Here is a 21930-nt window from a genome sequence, read left to right as displayed (position 1 = left end):
ACGAAACAACATACTCCACATAGTTCAAACAATGAAAGCAATAAGGCGTGGAGTTGATAATACAAATGGTTGTCGACGTTTCGACCCTCTAAATTGCAGGTACAGTAACTATCCTTGCTGTGGGGTCTTCATCAGGACGCGATCAGCATTGGATCGTGTAGAAGTCTGGTCAAGTCAGAAGGAGGCTGTGTACTATTCGATAACGGAGTGAATCACGTCCCGCAACGAGCTGGAAATCGCAATGGCCATTGCGATTTCCAGCTCCAATGCTTATCGCGGTGTTCAGACTTTGAGTTTTCGCTATTACTGACGGCACTTCGAACCATCAACACAGACTGAATTGGGGTCGTCCAATTACCACCTCGTGTGTCGCCAGCATTGACTGCACTGTTGGACCGCACCGATAGACTGAACCAGCGTCATTTTGAATACCACCTCGTGGTGTGTCCCCACCCCCCGTCCTGATGAAGACCCCACAGCAAGGATAGTTACTGTACCTGCAATTTAGAGGGTCGAAACGTCGACAACTATTTGTATTATCAACTCCACGCCTTATTGCTTTCATTGTTTGAACTATGTGGAGTATGTTGTTTCGTGGAAATACTATTTTAAACCTTATGGTCCCCATCTCTGCACACATGCCTTATTGCTTTCATTGTTTGAACTATGTGGAGTATGTTGTTTCGTGGAAATACTATTTTGAACCTTATGGTCCCCATCTCTGCACACATTTTGTGTAGTGTGGACAAATGTTGCATATTTATTGATTAAAGTGTCACTTGTGAATTTCTTCCTCCTTCCCTTCACTTTATCCTCACAGGATCACTCCCCCCTCCTCTGTTTCTTGGGGCACTGCGAAACTACTAATGCACTTGCATTCTGATACAAAGTATATATTTGGTATATATATTCACATTGTGATTAAAACAATGTGGACAGATTTGTTTCTTGGTTAATTTATTTTTCATTTGTTTTGCAATTTGTTTGTTAATTACTGGGACCCCTTCCTCTTATCACGCTGTCCCTGGTGGGCAGGGCAGCTCTCTTCAAAATGATGTCCCTCCCTAGATTTTTATATGCACTTCAAAACACTCTTGACCTTGTGCCTACCAGCTACTTCCACGAGATCGAGAGTCTCCAAAGAAAGTTGTTGTGGACCGGACGTCCCCGGATTGCCTTGACTAAGCTCACGCTGCCCTGGTACGATGGCGGTATAGCGTTGCCTGATATCAGGCGCTACTACTGGGCCTCTCAATTGAGCTCGGTTAATCATGCAATGGATGGCCCAGTTTCTAACCCGGCCTTTGCTATGGATAAATGGCTGCTTCCGGGCGGGGATTACTACAGGGCACTTTACTCTAAACGGTCAGGGTACGACGTTAACGGGGCTCACCAAGGTAGCGGTGCGGATCTGGTATAACGCTAATGCGGCTATGGGCTGGTCAGATACTATCACCCGAGCGACTCCACTCTATGTCTCCGAAAGGTTAGGCAATTTGTGGACTACCAAGGGCTTTGAGAAATGGGATCTCATTGGTATCAGCAAGGTGGGGGATCTTTGGCGGAAAGACAGGATAAAGACTTTTGATGAGCTGCAACTCGAATATAAACTTAGCAATCGAGAATACTTCCGGTACCTGCAGGTCCGACATGCCATCTGCTCGGTCTTCCCGACCGGCACTCTTGTTCCGGAATCCTCACCCCTGGAGGACAGAGTGCTCGACGGCCATGTCCTGGACAGTACGATCTCTCTTATATATAAGAAACTGATAAATGACCGGGCAGACCTTCTTTTACAGCTCCGTGAGGGCTGGACCAGCGATGGATTGGAACTTGACAATGAGAATTGGCAGGCAGCGATATCCTCCCCGAAGGAGGTGGCGATCCCGGCCCGTCTGCGACTGGTGCAATTGAAAATCCTACACCAAGTGTATGTGACGGGCCCTCGATTGTTACGTATGGGATACTCTTTGGATGGATTGTGTAAGCGTGGATGTGGAATGGTGGGTACCTTCCTACATATTTTGTGGGAATGTCCAGCGGTGGTGTCCTTTTGGAACCGTGTGCATGGCGTCATGGAAGAAGTGACGGGTGTTTCGATCTTGCCTGAGGCCCGAAGGTGTCTTCTGAATGTGTGGGAGCCCAACGACTACAACGTGGCTCAGACACAGTGGGTCACCTTAGGGAATATGGTTGCCAAGCGTGATATTGCACAACTGTGGGGATCATCGAGGGCACCTAGTCTGTCAGCCTGGTCAAGAAACATGGACTGGTGCATGTTTCGCGAAGAAAACGGTCTATGTCGCCCGGGGCAGGCCCAAGAAGTGGGGGAGGGTATGGAATCAGTAGAACCAATATCGTGGAGAGATCTGTACTCCCCCCCCCTTTGTGACTCCACCGGAGGTGTTGCACTCCCCTTAGCTTGATGTTCTTTCTGGTCTTGATTTTCGTTCATATACTGCTTGCTTGCTCTCTTCCCCCTTTCCCCCTCCCTCCTTGCTTCCCCTATAGCTTTTTAGCTTCAATTGTTGCCGTGTAATATCCTTGGATGCGGTACTCCCCCTCCCGAAGGATCACTTGTATATAAGCTTCTTGTCTTGCCTCAACAGTTATTTATTTTTTCCTGTTTATTGGTTTGTTTGATTTTTCTAAAAAACATAAAAGAAAAAGACCTTATTTCTCCTGCGACTAAATATATGGCTACGACATGTTTGTTTAATTGCCGCCGGACCCCCGGGTTGTCGGCTGAAGTGCTGTGTAACTAACTCATCCGATATACTTACTGACAATGGTGACAGCCGACTCGGAGTGGCTACATGCTTGCTACTATATAACCATGTTTGTCAATAAAGGTTTTAAAAAAAAAAAAAGATTAGTATGAAGATCCTGTGATGGAGAAGAAATAAATTATTTCTGCTGTTCATTTGGGTTAGGATTAGAGCTTTGACATTTGTTCTGATGACAATATCAGATATGTGTGGTTTGATATTTCAGTGAAGTGAGATACCAGTCACTTTTTGTCCTGATGCCCATATGAGTTTTAAGTAGTAGTTGCAGTCTATATGAAAACCAAAGGGTTTCACAATAGTTCCAAATAAAGAAATGAATCATTACAGCTTCTTCTTTGAAAGTTAGCCCATGTTCTTTTCTTGTTTGGTACTATTAGCACTTATAATCGATTGGTTTTTCATCTTGTTGACTGTGATGTAATGAGTGATAATCAAGGGGTATATGAAGGCTATGCAGGAGAAGCATTCTAAACTGTTAATCATCCAATAAAAAATGTATGGGCCAGAAGTAGCAAGGTAAATAACGTTCTCCTACTGCACTGTCGTATGTTTTGTTTTGTAGAATTAGTTTACAGAGAGAGAAAGAACATTTTAAATATGGTGATATTTATTTTGACCATCCTTTGCAGGGCCTGAACGTGAAGGAGGAGCTGCACCGCATCTGCATTTACACAGCTGATAAAAGCATTCGAAATCTTCTGGTGAGTAAAAAATATCAAACTTAGTATTGTAACAACTCTGCCATTTGCAGCATTTCTATGATCCTTTCCTTTGGGAAGGAAAGAAGAACTTTAAAATCTCCTGAAAGAGATCCTAAGGTCAAAGTTGTGTTTACAATGATTAGATTTGAGGAAATATAAATTGTCCCACTTTCTGGTTTCTAGACTTAGGTTTCTCTTCACCTGACTGAAAAGAAGTTTAAATAAAATGTTCTTGAGTACATTTTTTTTTTTAAATCTAAATTTTAAAAAAGTACTTGTGAGAGGGAATAGCTGATTTTACTATTTGACAAAGCGGAATTGGAGGTGGTGGAGGAAGAAAGCTAAAGCGAGAGGACAACCATATTCCTCTATTATATTTATGCCCCCTTCTCTTTGTCTGTCTTCACTACTCTTACCTGTCAGTCACCCAAATGTCCTGATATTTTTTCAAAGGTGTTTTTTTATTAATAATTTGTAGAACAGAAAGGAAAAATATGCGACAGTCCCGCACAACTTCCCACGCAGGGGGCTTATGTAAAGTCAGGCGGCAGAGATGGCATGGACCAAAGACATTGTCAAAAAAGGAGGGGTTTGGCCCAAAGGATTAGAGGGTAGGTACGGCCAGTTGTACTACATAAGAAAAAAATTACCTATGCCTCTAGTGACTTCACAACACTTATTCATATGAAGTAAGATGAACACAAACTAATATGTTTACCTTAGCAGTAATTTCTGCCTTTTATTTCATTATTTTTTTTATTAATACACAATACACAATACGAAATACAAAGTTGTCATACAAAATTATAAATTAGACTACTAGCACCCTTATATTTAGGATAAATCAATTCCTCTGAAATATCAGGGACACAAGGGGGTGTATTTGCAATATTTAACCAAGGAGTTGAGTTCCTTTGTCTGCCGACGTGTTTCGAGTGCCGGTTAAATCAATTGCCGCACTCTCATCAGGGCTGGATTAGTCTTCAGAGGAATTGATTTATCCTAAATGTAAGGGTGCTAGTTGTCTAATTTATCATTTTGTATGACAACTTTGTATTTCGTATTGTGTATATATTTATTGTTCTTTGGGACATTTCATTCGTTTGTATTGATGTTTGATTATTATGAGTTTATTTGTAATTGTATGTCAAAACACATTTTCACGTTGTTCATTTTCACTGTGTAAGTACTAATGTGGTATTTCGTTTAGTTGACTATGTGTTCTTTTTGTGATCAAAGATAATTAAAAAAAATATTGAAATAAAAGGCAGAAATTACTGCTAAGGTAAACGTATTAGTTTGCGTTCATCTTACTTCACATGAATAAGTGTTGTGAAGTCACCCTACTTTGCGTTGTCCATTTCTCCGCCTCAGCTATGTGTTGGGGCGTCACCAGAACATGAACTAAGAACTCCCACATCCACCCCACTTCCTCCCCCCTCCCCAGTGGTGGTAGCAATATCTGTACACACACAATCAATTGGATGGACAACACTCATACTTGAAACAAATGGAGAGCTCACACCGTAGGTGGGCAAACCGCAGATGGCAATCCTTTGGAGAGAAAGCGGACCAGGGGGCCCCAGCGAAACGTGAAGTTTTTAAAATCGCCTAGGAAGATATCAGCCATGCGTTCCATGCTCAACAGCTTCCACAATCTCGCATGCCACAGGGAAATCGCTGGGGCTTCCTTTTTCTTCCAGGCCACTGCTAAGGTTAGCTTGGCCGCTCCTATACATAGCCAAAGTATCTTTTTGTCCGCCCTGGTTTGGTGTTAAAGATCCGGATCCCGAAGGCCCAGCAGTATATGGGCCATCGAATCCGCGATCGGGTAGCCCAGTATCTCCTTGATATGGGACAGGATCTCCTCCCAATAGGGACGGATGACAGGCCAGTCCCACCATATGTGGCGGAAGTCTCCCAGCAGGCCACAGCCCCTCCAACATCTATCTGAAGAGCTTGGAAATATCCGTCTTAACTTAGCCGGATATAAGTACCAGTCCATCAGTGTTTTAAGATGGGCCTCCCGAAGCTCCACCGAATGGCTGTGTTTAGCCTTGTCGTGCCACAGGTGGGACCACTCTTCGTCCGAGAAATTGCGGCCGAGGAGCTCCTCCCAAAGGCCCATGTAACCCGGTCTAGGGGAAATAGCCGTAGAAAGAAGGAGGCTATAGATGGAGGAAATGACACCCCGCATGGTGGAGGTCCTAGAGAGGAAGGCCTCGAAGGGGGTAAGCGGTCTGGTGGCCGCATCTCTGACAGAGAGGGACAGTGCCCAATGGAGTAATTGGGTATGGCGGAACTGTTCCGACTGTTGGACCTCATAATCCCGCGTACAGTTGTCAAGTGAGCGGGGCAAAGCCATGGAACAAGTGCGTGAGAGCTAGGCAGCCCCCCTCCCTCCAGGCATCAAAGGGACCTTTCCGTGCAGCAGGTGGAAAGGCAGGATTAAAGTGTATAGGCGTAAAGGGGGACGGGAATGACGTCCATCGCTCATCACCAGAGACCGAGTCCAAGACTTTCAAAGTAGTGCTGGTGGGGGTACTAATGGATGCTTTTTTGGGGGGGAACATCCTTTACAACGCAACTTTTACCACGCAGTGCCTTTACGATGCAACTTTTACAACGTAAACCATTACAACGCATTGCGCTGGGGGGCGCTCAAGGATAGGTAATAGGTTTAATGTACTATCCAACACCTTCCCTACTATCCACGGGGACTGGAGTTGGAATAGTAAATTAAACTATTCACTATCCAGCGCCCCAAAGCACTATGCGTTGTAAAGGCATGCGTTGTAAAAAACGCGTTGTAAAGGCATGCGAGGTAAAAGCATGCGTTGTAACGTCATACATCCCTTCTTGGGCCTATCACCTTTGGGCTTCCACACTAAGTCCCATATCGTTCTCCCTGCTACACTCCTGTCCATATGCAACCAATGTTTCTCCGACATAGGCTGGGCCCACTCCACTAATACCCATAGTTGCGCCGCCTTTAGTATAAGTGCATGTCGGGAAGGCCCACCCCTGCCTCCTTCCTCGGACGCCGGAGAGTGGCAAATGAAAACCGAGCACGGCCCCCCTGCCAGATGAAGCGGAGCATCAGTGTTTTAATGCGCCGGAAGAAGTCTCCCTCAAGAACAATCGGGAGTGCTTGGAAGAGGTTAAGAGCTTAGGAAGAAGGGACATTTTAAGCGCATGGATTCTCCCCAGCCAAGATATGTACAGCGGCTTCCAACGGGCCAGGTCGCCCTGAACACTCGCCAATAGGGGGGGGAGTTGGCAGAGTACAGCTTCCCAATCGTGGGAGTCAAATGGATCCCCAGATACAGTATGGAAAAAAGGGACCATGGCAGAGGTGTGAGTGGCTGGAGGCGGTCCACCTCCGCCGACGAGAGCGTGAGGTTGAGAATGTAGGACTTATCGTAGTTGATCTTAAAACCCGCCACCTCCCCAAAGCGCGACAGGGCTTCCTGGATGTGGGGGAGAGTGAGCGGGGTCCAAAAGGGAAAGTAGGACGTCATCAGCGAACAGGGTGATCTTGTGCTGCTCCCCAGTGAAGTACCAAAAGGGGGAATTTTACCTATGCCTCTATTGACAATTATGAAACAACACTTAATGCTGAACAGAGGGAAAACCACTATTAATTAGTTCACCCAGACATTTAATTTGTCATTTACTTTTTTTGGGATTATGTGTTTAACATTTAAAGACAAGGAAAGTACATTATCAACTTCACATTGAGCCAACCATGATTATTTGAAAGGAAAAAGCAAAAAAACAATATATACAATTAATGGGTAGAAAAAAATAAACATACATTACAAATGTGCATTTAAAAGTATTTTCAGTTGTCATTGAACAGTTACCACAAAAACAGTACAAAAACACTGTCATCAAGTCATATGTTGAATTCCAGGGGGTAAACCTTATTCACTACCACCCCACATTCCTGTCACAATGTTACTAAAGTTCATGTTATTGGACCCCAGGAATGGAACAAAGCCGATTTTTTTGCACAAGCGAAATGACTTAATGCCGACGTGTTTCGAATCCCAATGTCTTAATCATCGGATTCTCATCAGGGCGGGGAATTTTATCCGCGGGTACTGTTTGAAGAAAAAGAAGGGGAATTATTTAGAGAGAGTCCACCTCTCTCGGAAAGTAAAATAGCTTTTTCAAATAAACGCACCAGAGGATACAGCATACCTTGTATGACCAATGATTTTTGGTCTTAAAGTCTCTTTATAAGAATGTCATCAACAACCGTGGGGTCAACCTGCAGGAGAGCGAGATTGATGTAATCAGTTATTAAATCGTAATTAAGGCTGCCACGAACTGCATAGGTAGAGTGCAAAGTGGTGGGTTTACCTTCAACTCTGGTACATCCGCACACCACTCGAAAAGCAAAAAGAATTAAATTGAAGAGTCCTGATCCCAATGTCATGTCCTTTTTGTGAATCTACAAAAACTATTTTAGAATAGTCTTAACGCGGGGACTATCTTGATGAATATCAGAAGCCCAAAATAGAAACGGTAAATGGCTTACTTGTTTGTTGGCTTGATTTAAGAAAAGGTGATTGTATCCGTCAGGTGTCCTGTGAAAGGAAACGAGGGAAACACCAGTAATTGTCGATGTTTTTAAAAAAAAAAGGGGATCAAAGTGCTGCCGGCGTCTAGCTTGCTACAGAGACATTGAGGCTGCACTTTTGCATAAAGAGGCGTATCTCATCATGAGATTCAACAGTGTAAACAACGGGTTGAATGTGTTAAGTGAAGTAAATACAAGGTATGCTGCATCCTCGGATGCGTTTATTTGAAAAAGCTATTTTACTTTCCAAGAGAGGTGGACTCTCTCTAAATAATTCCCCTTCTTTTTCTTCAAACAGTACCCGCGGATAAAATTTCCCGCCCTGATGAGAATCCGATGATTAAGACATTGGGATTCGAAACGCGTCGGCATTAAGTCATTTCGCTTGTGCAAAAAAATCGGCTTTTGTTCCATTCCTGTGGTCAAATAACATGAACTTTAGTAACATTGTGACAGGAATGTTTGGTGGTAGTGAATAAGGTTGACCCCCTGGATTTCAACATATGACTTGATGACAGTGTTTTTGTACTGTTTTTGTGGTAACTGTTCAATGACAACTGAAAATACTTTTAAATGCACATTTGTAATGTATGTTTATTTTTTTCTACCCATTAATTGTATATATTGTTTTTTTGCTTTTTCCTTTCAAATAATCATGGTTGGCTCAATGTGAAGTTGATAATGTACTTTCCTTGTCTTTAAATGTTAAACACATAATCCAAAAAAAGTAAATGACATAAATTAAATGTCTGGGTGAACTAATTAATAGTGGTTTTCCCTCTGTTCAGCATTAAGTGTTGTTTCATAATTGTCAATAGAGGCATAGGTAAAATTCCCCCTTTTGGTACTTTAACAGGCCCTACCTACCCTCTTTCCCACAGGGCCAAACCCCTCCTTTCTCTGCTCCCCAGTGAAGGGCAGTCCCCGAATATCCGGGTTCTCCCTCACAGCTAGCGCCAGAGGTTCGCTCACCAGGCCGTGCGCGCGCTTTCCTTCAGCCCGGCCACCTCAGCAATCTCCGTTTCCGAACGCCCCCGCCGGCAGGACGAGAGCCCCGGTATTCCAGGCAGACTCCGGTGCTTAGGCAGCACGGATGATGGGGAGTAGAAGCACCCCGGGGAAGCTGTACAAGGCTAAAAAAGCTTGTGGCGCCGGAGGGACTCTCAAATACGTCTCACTCCGTCGCCATCTTGGCCACACCCATGTCCTTATTTTTCATCTCTGTCCACTGTTCTTTATGCCCCTGCTCTCTCACTCCATGTTGCTCCCGTGTTCTTGTTTACTCTTTCCCACCTATCTTGCTCAGTTATTTTACTATCTCCATTGTTATTTGAATAGGTATTTTTCTCCTTGCCCATTAATCATATCTCTCTATGCCATATTCTCCTTCTTTTTCCACGTTTTTCTACTTTGCTGCATTTTCCATTTCTTTCTCTCTCTACCTTATTCCTTTTGCACCACTTTATTTCCATCTTTATCTTTTCCTTGTTCCTCCTTATTACTGTCATAATTACACTGCTCCCATGATCACCTACTTCTTCAGTGTTTATATATCATTTGTTTTTAACATCTAATGGAGACTTCTAGCTGTAGATTTCTTACCTTCGAATTATCTCGAGGCGTCGAACTGGATTCAGAAATGTTTTCATGAGCAGTACCCCTGCACCCCAGTAGGTGGCGTCATTGATGCCGTCCGCAGCAGTAGCGATTTGAGAGTTGACTATATAGGTGCCATCCCTGCACGCCCAGGATGGTTCTTTTATTTCCGGCCCAGTCAGCACAGATCCCCCAGTCAATTTTCGACTGACTTTTTTTTAACTTTCGTCAAAGTCTCTTTTTGAGAGACTTCTTTGTGGCAGGGATGACCACTAGGAGGGCTGGCTTCAAGCTCTACAGTGCCTGTCATGAACAGATGTCAGTGACAGATCCGCATTTCATTTGTCTCTGGTGCCTTGAGCGCGACTACGGCGTGAAGACCTGCACCTATTGCTGCGCCATGCATCCCAAGGCCTTGAGGGAGCCAGCTATTAAGCTCCTTGCTGCTTGAAGTGCGACGCTGCAACAGTCTCAATCCCAATCGAGAGGAAGATCCGGGATCAGTTGCAGAGCCCAAGATCCTCGTCGCACTCTGAAGTCGTCCAGTCTTTGGGTAAGTTCCACAAGAGAAAGAAGTCATCGAAGAGGACTTAGACTTTGCCAACCTATCCATCATGATCTTCAGAGTAGTAGAGGGAGCGACTTCAATCGAGGCCTAGCTCCGCTGTGAGCTTGTGCCTGGACTGGCTCCACATCTATTCGAATTTCTGGGAGCTGGTACGCCCCTATCCAACTTCAAGAGTTTATGAGGCCATGCACCTCATATTTGAGTGGCCCGTCCCCGCCAGCCAGCCTTCGGGCCCTGTGGGTTCGAGAGACCTCTTACTGGTTCCACGCTGGTAGGTCCGCCCCCACAGCCATCTGGCCCCTTGAATCCACAGATGAATCCGGACCAGCACTGGTTGTACCATCTTGACCTCCCCCGATCCATTCCCATTGCTGACACTCCCTTGCACTGCCAGCGCTCTCCAGCAGCACCATCCCCATTCTAATCCCTGACAGTCACTCTGAGCTGGAGGGTAGTAGTCGGGCGCTGACTGGAGTCATGCGTTCCAGGCCGGTTCCTGAGCCCTGTTTCTATTGGCTCATACTTGTAGAGGATTGGGAGGGGTCTCTGGACCCTGAAGAATGCCAGCCCCTAGATCCCAAAATGGACTTGTGCAGGACTTGGTTGAGGCCAGTGGACTGGACACTTCCCAGATACTTGCATGCTTTCTCCTCCTACCGTGGCTATGGAGGAGGGAGAATCATTTGCTATGGTGATGAGAAGGTTGGCAGTGGTCCCGGACCTTAGGCTCACCTCAGTGGCAGTCAACTACCGTCGTGACAGAGGTGCTTCAGCCACTTCTCCGATTTAATGAAGCCCTCATGGACGTCCTGCTTAGGACTTGGTTGTAGCCCCACGCAGGGGCTCCTTTGCATAGGACAAATGCCCACCGCCATCGCACCACCCCAGGGGATCCCCAGTTCTTCACATGACACCCTGCCCCAAAGAGCTTGGTCGCCAAGCCTCTACTTTCTGTGTAAATCCTGGTGCGTTCCGTACAACTCCACCTAATAAGGAATGTGAGGCTGGACACCTAAGGCAAGAACAAGTTTTCTTCCATCAGCCCAGCACTGCGGTCCGTGAACACTGCTTACCTTTTTTGGCCATTACTTCTATGCTGTATGTGATTCAGTTGTGCAGGTGTTGCCCGTGTTTCCAAACTGTTGCTGACGGCAGAGATGCAGCTTAGTTCACAATCAGATGTGGACTGATACCACCAACTAACTAGGCAGAGCAGTTTCATCTATGGTGGCCTTACGGCGCCATGCCTGGCTGAGAATGACTGGCTTTCAAATGGGATGCCCAAGCATCGCTTATGGACATGCCCTTTCATTTCTCCCTCCTCTTTGGAGACAAGGTGGACTCAGTTCTGGAGTGCTTCAAGGACTGCAGGGCTATGGCCAGGTCTTTGAACCTTTCCATGGCCCCCGCTAACCCCAATCTGCCTTTTACCCTTTTCTTGGCCCCAGAAGGGGCTTCCTGCCACGACCTTACCCTCCTAGCGTACCACAGTGTAATTTTCCCAGCCCCACGGGTGGGGCGGCAAGAGGTTGGGTTAGTCAACCACCACACCTACCACCCTACCCTCCAAACAGCAGCTACAGCCTCCAAACCTTTTTAGTTTGCCCTCTTACACCATCACCTGCCCCACTGGAGGTCTATAACATCAGACCGATGTGTTCTCAAAATTGTTCGAAAGGGCTAATCCCTCCTCTTCGTAACTACTCCTCCACCCATGCCACCTGCTTGCAACAGGTTGATGGAGGGCAATCTTACCTTCCTTCGCCAGGAAGTGATGGCTCTCTTGGCCAAAGGAACCATAAGAGTTTGCTGATGCCAGAGAAGTTGTGGTTGTTATTCCTGCTACTTCCTGGTGCCCAAGAAGGACAGAGGCCTTTGTCCTATCCTAGACCTTCACCCTATCAATTTCTACCTCAAAAAAGAGAAGTTCAAATTGCTCACGCTCGCTCAAGTCCTGTCTTCCCTGGACCTGTGAGACTGGATAGTAGCGTTGAACTTGTAGCCCACATAATTGTGCATCCCCATCCTGCCTGCCCACAGGCATTACCTGGGGTTCACGGAAAGCCATGAGCACTTTCAGTTTGCACTGCTCACTTTTGGCCTTACCACCCCAGGCTGTCGTCTCCCACCTTCAGAATGCGACAGACCTGCACTGCCTGGGGTTCACTATCAACATGCCAAAGTCACTCCTGACTCCCTCCCAGAGTCTTCCTTCCATTGGAGCTGTTTGAACACAGTGCTGGTTCAGGAATATCCTCCCGATCACCTTGTCCAGGATATTCAGGTTATGATACCTTCAGCCTTTTTTCTGGATTTCCGTGAGACTGACTCAGAGGCTTGCTGGGCCTCATGGCCTCTTGCATTCTGCTTGTGCAAAAGTTCTGCAGGTTAACGAATTGCGATAAGCTCAGCGGCAGACCCCCTTTCCCTTCCTCAACCAGATCTCACGGTGGTGACAGATGCGTCGATCTGGGATGTGGCGGACATCTGGGAGAGGTGTAGATCAGAGGCCTCTGGTCTCCAGCGGAATTCCGACTCCACATGAACCTTCTTGAGCTCCGGCTATAATTAAAAGCCTTTCAGCCCTACATCAAGGGAAGGCTACTACTTATGTTCACGAATAACACCACCACCATTTGGTACTGCAACAAGTAGGATGGGGCTGTGGACCCTTTATCAAGAGGCCTTGCATCACTAGACATGGTTGGAACGTCCGGGCATATCCCTGGTGGTTCAACACCAGGCGGACGCTCTGAATGCCAGGGCTGCCGAACGGATCACGAAAGCATCTTGATCCAGAGGTGATTCAAGGTGTCTTTCAACAATGGGGAGAGCCTTGGTTAGATCGGTTCCCCACTGCCAAGTACGCACACTGTCAGTAGTTCAGCGCACTGGAGTTTCCAAGGCGGCTCTCGCTCAGAGACACTTTTCTTCTGGAGTGTGGCTCAGTCCTCCTATACACTTTTCTTCCCTTACCACTCCTGCCCAGAGTGCTCAAAAAGATCAGGAACGACCAAGGCCAAGTCATCCTTGTGGCTCTATACTGGGCTCGGAGAGTTTGGTATCCTACCCTGTTGAGCATAGCTATTGGTCCTCCGAGCAGACTGCCCCTTCCAGAGGATCTTCTGTTGCAGCAGCAGGGGAGGGTTCTCCACCTGAACCTATCAGCGCTTTGCCTTCTTATGTGGCAATTGAGCAGCAACAGTTGACATATTTTGACCTTCCGCCTGAAGTCTGCGATGTTATCATGGCAGCCAGGTTTCCCACCACCAAAAAGGTATACGCCTGCCATTGGGGAAAGTTTGTGGCATTCTCTTCATTAAAGATCTGCTATGCATTCACCCTGTGGCGCATTGGATGGCTCAGAACTTCCTCCAATGCAATGTGTCCAAAACCGAGGTCATGCTGTTCGGGGGGGCGACTCTCTTATGGTCCCCAGATTGGTGGCCCCTGGAGCTAGGTCCTGTCCCCAACCCCAAACCAATAGCAAAAAACCTGGGTGTCAAAATAGACCAGGCGCTCCTGCTTAAGGAGCACACCACTCAGGTGGCAGGTGCCTGCCTCCACGTGGTGGGGCTACTGCAACGCGTATTTCCATTTCTGCCAGACAGTCACAGGAAAACGCTCATACAAACCCTCATAATAAGCAGAATGGATTACTGCAACGGACTATATCTATCGGCACATGAGGAACAACTGGACAAACTTCAGGTTGTCCAAAATACGGCAGCTAGACTGGCTCTCAACGCTCCTCCCAGAACACCCTCCCGTCCTCTTCTTCGCCAACTTCATTGGCTGCCAGTAAAACAGCGTATCAAGTTCAAAATCTGTAGTATGATACATAGATGCCTGTCTGGAACTAGTCCAAAATACTTAAAAGAAAAATTCGTCCCATACACCCCTGGACGTACACTTCGTTCAAGTAATCATCAGCTGTTACAGGTCCCAAAGATAAGAAGAGCTAGACAAGGCGGGCGAGCCCTGTCCTACAAAGGACCTATCCTTTGGAACTCCTTACCCATTGAACTCAAACAGATCAGCAATCTTGAACATTTCAGGAAAAAACTTAAAACTTACCTCTTCACCCTGCCATAATCCTAGCCAACTTTCCTACACAGCTTAATTTGCATAGTTAAACTGTCCAGTATAAGCAACAGCACAGAGATATCCCTTCGGGAATTGACTCAGGCGCTTTACAAGCAAATAAATAAATAAATAAATTAGCCAAAAAGCAACACCCTGAGGATTTGCGTGCTCATTCCACCAGAGCTAAAGCTGCAACCACTGCATTAGCCCGCGGAGCTCCGGTCCTGGATATCTGCCAGGCAACAACATGGGCTTCTCTTCACACATGCACAAAGCATTATGCCTGGACAGTCAAGTTTGTTGGGTTGGGCGCTTGTTTGGTTCGGTAGGACTATCTTGTGTGTAACAGTTTTGCAGATCCACCTCCATGGAGGTATTGCCTGGGTAGTATTCTAAGTTCAGGAATCTCTGGCTAGAAATCTCTATTAGATGAACAAGTTACTTACTTTTGGTAACGCCTTATCTAGTCGAAGTTCTATCTAACCGCACATTCCTTACTGACCCACCCATCCTTCCCGCTATGTGAATCAATTTCAAGGGCCAGGGCTGTTTCCCTTTTTAGGGTCCTAGTTTTTCCACAACAGTGGCCATGTTCTTTGTGGCTCTGTGCGCCTAGTGTGGAAGGTCGCAAAATGAAACTGATGTCAGATTGCTGGCGTGGCACCTATATAGGCACTGTGCGCATCACTTCTGGCTCCACTATGCCACGCGCAGCCAATCGACGTCACCTACCGGTGCACAGGGTTACTGTTAATGAAAACATTTCCGAATCCAGTTTGACGCTTTTAGATAATTCTAAGGTAAGGACGCTGCGGCTAGATGGAGGCTCTACCAGATAAGCCGTTACCAAAGGTAAGTAACTTGTTCTTTAGTTACAACATCTTGATAGGATAAGCTGGTATGTTCCCCATAGGTCATGGACACAGGCCGCAGGACACATTTTCAGCGTATTTTTGTCTGTATGTCATTCCCCATTTTGGTAACAAAATTGCATACGTGCACGGTGCAGGAATACAATTACCTACTGAAACCTGTGATTCTTTAGACAGAAAATTGATTTTCTCTGTTGTTTTTCTACAAGGTTTTTTTAGAGCCTTTTTTCCTCCACCCCTTTACCTATGTCACTAGATAATGCTTTACTTTCTTTAATTGCTATTCTGGTAGTAATTCCCCCAAACCAATGTCCCTTTTTTAACTACATTTCCCATTCACTCTTTGTTAATTATTTCTTCCTATTATATATTTGGGGGTACCACCCCACTTCCTCACCTTCAACTGTTCATAAAACAGCCTCCAAAAGGCTCTCTATTTTTCCACTTTTTTTGATGGGCTACTATTCAGTGCCCCATTTCTCCTTTTAATCCACCGCAGGGCTGGTTCGAGGAGGAGGAAGCAGTGTATGACCTTAAAGAGTATAAAAATGTGTGAATACTATTAAACTAACTACATAAAGTGAAAAACATTGACATTTTAATAGTTCTAGAAAGATATTATTCTAGATGTTGCAATTGGCGAATCAGACGTACAGATACCAGTGAAAGGTACCATAAAGAGCAGTTTAAGTAAAATCAGTTTAAAACATGCAGTGTATATATGTATGCACGTTTTACAAACCTATTACTTTTCTTATGATGCTCCCAGTCTTCTCTTATGAAACTGACACCTGCACAAAGCATTAAAGCTTGGGCTCTAGACAAACATTCTTCCCCCCACGCAGAATACATAGCCTCACTTCTTGTTGAAATGTGTAATATTTCAGATATCGACTTTAAGTGTTTTTTTTCTCAAATTGCTTTAAAATGCTTTATTTCTCGACATAGCCATGCTCATGTACTTGCGATTTCCCATTTCTAGGCTCTGTCCGCTGAATTATTATGCACAATCTCATTCTAAATATTGTAATTCTTCTGACCTGTAATGTATTATTTATGGTACAAGACATATGTTCCCCATGAAAACTTCCACACACTCCAGCTCTGCTAACCTTACTATGCGGAGGCGTCTCACTCCTGATAAAGACAAGCAATTTCAAAATTCCATGGATGTGATGGTGAAGGGGAGAGGTCAGTAATAAAGACAGCATGATAAGGTACATTCATGCATTCATTCTGCACTCCCAGGTCAAATTCCTAGAACAGGAGAAATACTTGTCGGAGGAAGAGAAGGAAATGATTGAAAATGTCTGTCAAGTGGAAGAGCATTACTCTGCGGTTTTGATGTCTGAGGAGGAGACGTCTGCGAAATGCAGGTGAGCTTCACTTATCATCTACACCCGTAGTTATCACAAGAATAAACTGCAGCACATCTTTACTTGTGCATAGTGGCATGAAATATTGTATAACTAAAGGTGAAAACTTAAGCATCTTAAATGTGTATATAGTTAGGAATTTCCTAAAAGTAAAAAAAAAATATCGAACACGGTCATTTAATTTTCTTTCTTGATTTGGGTCCCATGTTGATCTTTTCTCGAGGACATAAAGCTCCGTCTGTTGACTTGCTGTTTCTTGTCTTCCCAGTAAATGCTGTTGGTAACACTGTTTTGTGTTCACTGAGCATGTGCTTCTCTGCTTTCAACATGGTTTTCTGTGCATTCGTTACTCTTCGCACAACCTGGCTTACTGTGCTACTTGAACATGATTTCTTGTTTCAGGGTCTGGGCTAAGGATCTGGATGTCTCTGGTCAGGAAGCAGTTCTTGATTCGTTCTTGCAGCGTAGCCAGAGGGAGAAGATGAGTCCCCAAAGTTGCAGTGTGATCCTGCAGTGGGCGCAGCAGTGGGATAAACTGATCCAGGAAGGAATCATCGTCTCCAGGAGATCTGAGCAGGGTAAGTATTCTAATGTTTGTTGCGCAGCCATGGGGCAGGAGAGTCTGATATCGCTGTTGCAAGTAACCTCCTTTTTTTCTCTATGAAGAGTTGAGGCTGTGCCCGCCTCAAGTTCTTTGGAGTCACCTCACTTCGCTTCATGCCTGGCCTAAAGTTTTCAGTTGGTTAGCAGCATCTGTCCAACAGGGCAGCCTGCAAACATTGGAAGGGGAGGACTGGCCGTCCCTTACCATAGACATAGTGGACCAGAACTCACTTTGCAGCCGCTACATGAGACATGAAATCCTGGACCTGCTGGCAAGGTAAGAGCCACAGCATTGAGGTGGGGTCTACTTTGTTGAATATCTGATTAGATGAAATTACTAATAAACAGTAATTACATAACGTTGTTCAGATCCTTTGTTAGATTAATATATCTGTTAGTTAACCAATGCATCTCACAGTAACCATAAATGTAAGAATACAACTATCTGTTTAGTCTCCATATTAATACTTCTGTCATGTTGTTTAAACTTCAAGCAGCTTGTTCTTTGTAACAACCTAGGGGCCCTTAATAGCCAAGAGATGTGAGCCAATGTACAAGGGAATGATATAAGAAGAAAAGGAGCAGATGTAAACCAGTCGTACTGTGTTCATGATCACTTCTTACCTTTCTAGACCACCTCCTTATTTTCATGTCAGATCCACAACCTGCACGTCTCAAGGTCATGTAAAAAAGACCTGCATGCACAGGTGAAAGCTATGATAAAAAATATAATATTGTCAGGACTAAAAAAGAGAAACATGAAGGTAGATTAGGTCTTGTCCCTGGGCAGCTTGTGTCTGTGTGAACATGTAGAAATAACAAAGGAAGGAGTATCTCCACCGAGACCTTAACAAAAGGTTCTGAATGGGATGTCCATGAAAAAAGGAAAATTTTCCTTTTATTAAAAACCCTTCACTCACTAACCTGGTTGGTGACATGCTTCATCATCGGGGTCCACCCTGACGGCCGAGTGCCATCAGGGTGTGCTGCGACACCTGAACTACAGTGGAGCTGGTTTTTTTTAGTGTAAAGTGCAAAAAGTGGTGTTAAAAATTGTCCTGGTATGACCATTTAAAAAATTCAAGGGATACTGGACAATATTAAAAAAGGGTGAGAAGATACTAATAGGTGATTATGACCGTGAGTATCTATGTGAATGGTCTACATGTTTCAATCTTAAAGGTAAATCACAGGTTTTCGTCAGGACCAGAGACTAGGAAAATGGGTGGTCTTCACACACTAATGAGCAGCCGCTCCTGGATTCCTTTTGCCAAATTGCAAAAATCGGCAATAGGCGTAGGCTCAAACCTAAATAGGCGAGGAAAAAGCAAGACCTGTGGAAGGAACAAAAGAAAAGCAGTCACAAACAAACAAATTACGTGCCCGTAACGTAGTGTCGACTCTCACGTGTCTGCATGCTTCATGCGAATCCCATTCTGATTATACAACCAACCAATACTGTGCTCATAGCACATAAACGATTGTACTTCGTTTTTATGGTGCTTGTTTGTCGTATAGTAAAACCTGACCGGTGCTATATGTTAGCCCTCTTTCGCTCACTCAGACACATTAGATCAATGGTGTGCATGGTGGCAGTAATTGTAATTAGATAAGTCACTCGCATCCAAATTATGGGTAGGTGACCCATCAGGACTCACAGACATTATCGTGAGCTGAACATAAATGCATGCATTTAGAATTATTAGGGACTAGAAGGCCCCAGTACCTCCTCTAATACTAACCACAATTTTATAGGCAGGGGCCAGTCCAGGAACACAGACCCCCCACGGGGAGAGGACGATTTATTTTTATTTTATTTTATATTCTTATAGAGCGCCAGACTAGACCCCCGAAGGGGTATCTCCGCGCTATTGCTGCAAACCGAGAAAGTTCTGATTAAATTGTATGTCCAAACTAAAGGTGGAAGGCTACAGGGCGTTATTTGCTGGGGAACAGATAGGTTTTTAGAATTTTTCGGAAAGTCAGGTGACTAGAGAGAGATCTTAATTCCGGGGGCAAAGAATTCCAGAGTATTGGTCCGGCATGGGCTAGTGCCCGGCCGCCTTGTCTGGTCTTTTTTACTCTGGGTACTTGCAGTAACTGCTGATGACTAGAGCGCAAAAGGCGCCCTGGAATGTAGGGCTGGAAGATTTTGGTCATGTATTTTGGGCCCTCCCCTATCATACTCTTATGGATAGTACATAGCGTTTTAAACTGGACTCGTTTCTTCACTGGAAGCCAGTGGAGTCTCATCAGCAGGGGACAGGAGGGTGTCCTTGGAGGGGCATTCAGGATAATCCTTGCAGCTGTATTTTGGATTACCTGCAGTTTGTTGAATTGCTCCTCGTTGGCTCCAAGGAGCAAACCGTTGCAGTAATCAACCCTGCTGATGACAAGAGCCTGTACAAGCGTCTTTCTGTGATGGTCAGGTATGTAGGGGAAGACACGTCCCTCCGGGAGAACGTCAGACCAGGAACAGGCACTACCAATGTGGCTACCAGTACTAGACACTGTGGCTGAACCAAACATTAATATTCCCCATATTCAATTTATCTCAGCACCAATTAAATTCTACAGATATAGCTCTTCTTAGCAGAGGCCTATCCTTTGTGATAGCTGAGAAACCGAACTGGTTAAATATCAAGTCAGAAATCATGCAATTTTTTAGAAAGGTGAGGCTACAAACCTTCTTTAAGACCACGATGGCCCCAGAAAAAACGATGCCACAGGTCTTCGTCCACCGTCCATGTTTAATCCATCTAGCGGGACGATGCCGCCAGAAGTGCTCACCTTTGATGACCTAGTACTTCGAGATCTAGGAAAGCTAAAGGAAGACTACAAATTCACCCCTTACAATATCAGCTTTGAGGAGAAAAATAGCCTGGCCAGGCTAAAACAAAATACTGATATTGTCATAAAGCCATGTGACAAACGAGGCAGGATCGCCATCCAGGATCGCACTACTTATGAAAATGAAATCATGCGTCAAATCAGTAATAAGGATCACTATGAACCACTAAAGGGTAACCCTGTAAAAAGCATAAGTGAAACCATTCTCCTTGTTACCCAAGAAGCATTTGATCAGGGATTCATCAGTAAAAATGAATTTCTATTTCTTAACAATAAAGACCCACGCACCCCAGTACTTTAAGGTGCATAAAGACGCAGAACAACCACCTGGTAGGCCAATACTTTTAGACTGTGGGTCAATTGTAGAACCCCTGGAGAACCCCTGGAGAAATATATAGATTTCTTTATAAGAGATTTAGTCCATGACACCGCCACCTACATCAAGGACACGACGCATCTCATTAACCTTATTGAATCCCAGCCATTCCATCCTAACAGGGAAATTCTTGTAACTCTTGATATAGAGTCACTGTACACGAACATCCCCTAACAAAAAGGGATAGCTGTGATCAAGAAACATCTAGACAACCGGCCAGCACCTCATCAAGTGCCCCCCGAGTTTATAATTAGTCTCCTTGAAATAGCCTTAACCAAAAATTACTTTTTGTTCAAAGACACATACTATAGACAATGTAGGGGAACTTCCATGGGGGCAATTTTTGCCCCCAACTTTGCCATTCTTTTTGTGGACAACCTAGAGTCAAATATCATCCTGACTGAAAGCAATCCCTTCAGTGACCAAATAAAATTATGGCGCAGGTACATGGATGATGTCCTTATGATATGGAGTGGAGATGAGGAGACATTACATAGCTTCTGTGCCTGGCTTAACACGAATCAATCAGATCTCAGATTTACATACTCGTACAATAGACAGCAAGTTGATCACTTAGATGTGACTATTAAATGCGAGGACGAACAACTATATAATACCTTGTTCCGCAAGCCCACAGAACGCAATACCCTCCTACAATATCGTAGTGCACACCCAAGGGCACTGAGGGACGGCCTCCCTTATGGCCAGTTCCTGAGGATTAGAAGGAATTGTAAATATAAAAATGATTTATTTACAGAGGCCGAAATCCTATGCAAAAAATTAACATCTAGAGGCTATCCAAGAAAACTTGTGAGGAGGGCCATGAATGGAGCGTGGTATACACATAGAGAACACCTGCTTGAACCACATCCCAAAAAAGCACTATCTAAAATTACCTGTGTTACCACGTTCAACACAGTCAGCAATAAGCTATCAAAACTAATTAAAAAACATTGGACTGTACTGGACCCTTTAGAACTAAATACAGGTCTCCCCCTTTTCTCCTTCAAAAGAGGTCGAAACCTTAAAGATCACCTTTTGAGAGCGGCAATTTGTCCGACCAGGGCCAACACAATTGAAACCAGTTTTAATCTACCACCTGTTCTAGGACGTTTCAAATGTAATAATTGCATGGCATGCGAATTCACAAAGAACACAAAAGTATTCGAGTATGAAAGTTGTAAGCACAATCTCAAATTTTTCACCAATTGTAACTCGAAAAACGTCATTTATTGCATTGAGTGTCCTTGTAAGTTGCTCTATATTGGCCAAACAACCCAACAAGTCAAAACTCGGATATCCCAACATAGGAGCAGAATCCGGTGCAGAGTAACAACGGCTCCTTTTGTTGAACATTTCATTGAATTTGGCCACACTGAAAACGACCTGAAGTGGCAAGTCATTGACAAACCTGCACCCAATGCAAGGGGTGGAAATCAACAGACTATCCTGAATCGCCTGGAGTGCAAATGGATCTACAATTGCAAAACTATTGAGAAAGGACTCAATTCCCTCGATGAATGGA

General features: G+C 44.8%; 1 protein-coding gene across 2 annotated transcripts in view; it reads left to right on the top strand.

Moving 5' to 3' along the window:
* The window catches only part of SPG11 (SPG11 vesicle trafficking associated, spatacsin), a 639585-nt gene that overhangs the window by 216139 nt on the left and 401516 nt on the right, over positions 1-21930 (top strand). For both annotated transcript variants that reach the window (XM_086957913.1, XM_086957912.1), the window contains exons 13-16: positions 3419-3490; positions 16449-16576; positions 16979-17154; positions 17243-17456. In XM_086957913.1, coding sequence (XP_086814039.1) covers positions 3419-3490; positions 16449-16576; positions 16979-17154; positions 17243-17456 — 590 coding nt within the window. The remainder of the gene's footprint in view (positions 1-3418; positions 3491-16448; positions 16577-16978; positions 17155-17242; positions 17457-21930) is intronic.

The sequence above is a fragment of the Lissotriton vulgaris genome, chromosome 2_1, assembly GCF_964263255.1.
Source record: "Lissotriton vulgaris chromosome 2_1, aLisVul1.2, whole genome shotgun sequence".
NCBI lineage: Eukaryota > Metazoa > Chordata > Amphibia > Caudata > Salamandridae > Lissotriton > Lissotriton vulgaris.
The sequence above is the reverse complement of the archived record's forward strand: the minus strand, read 5'-3'. Positions and strand labels throughout refer to the sequence as shown.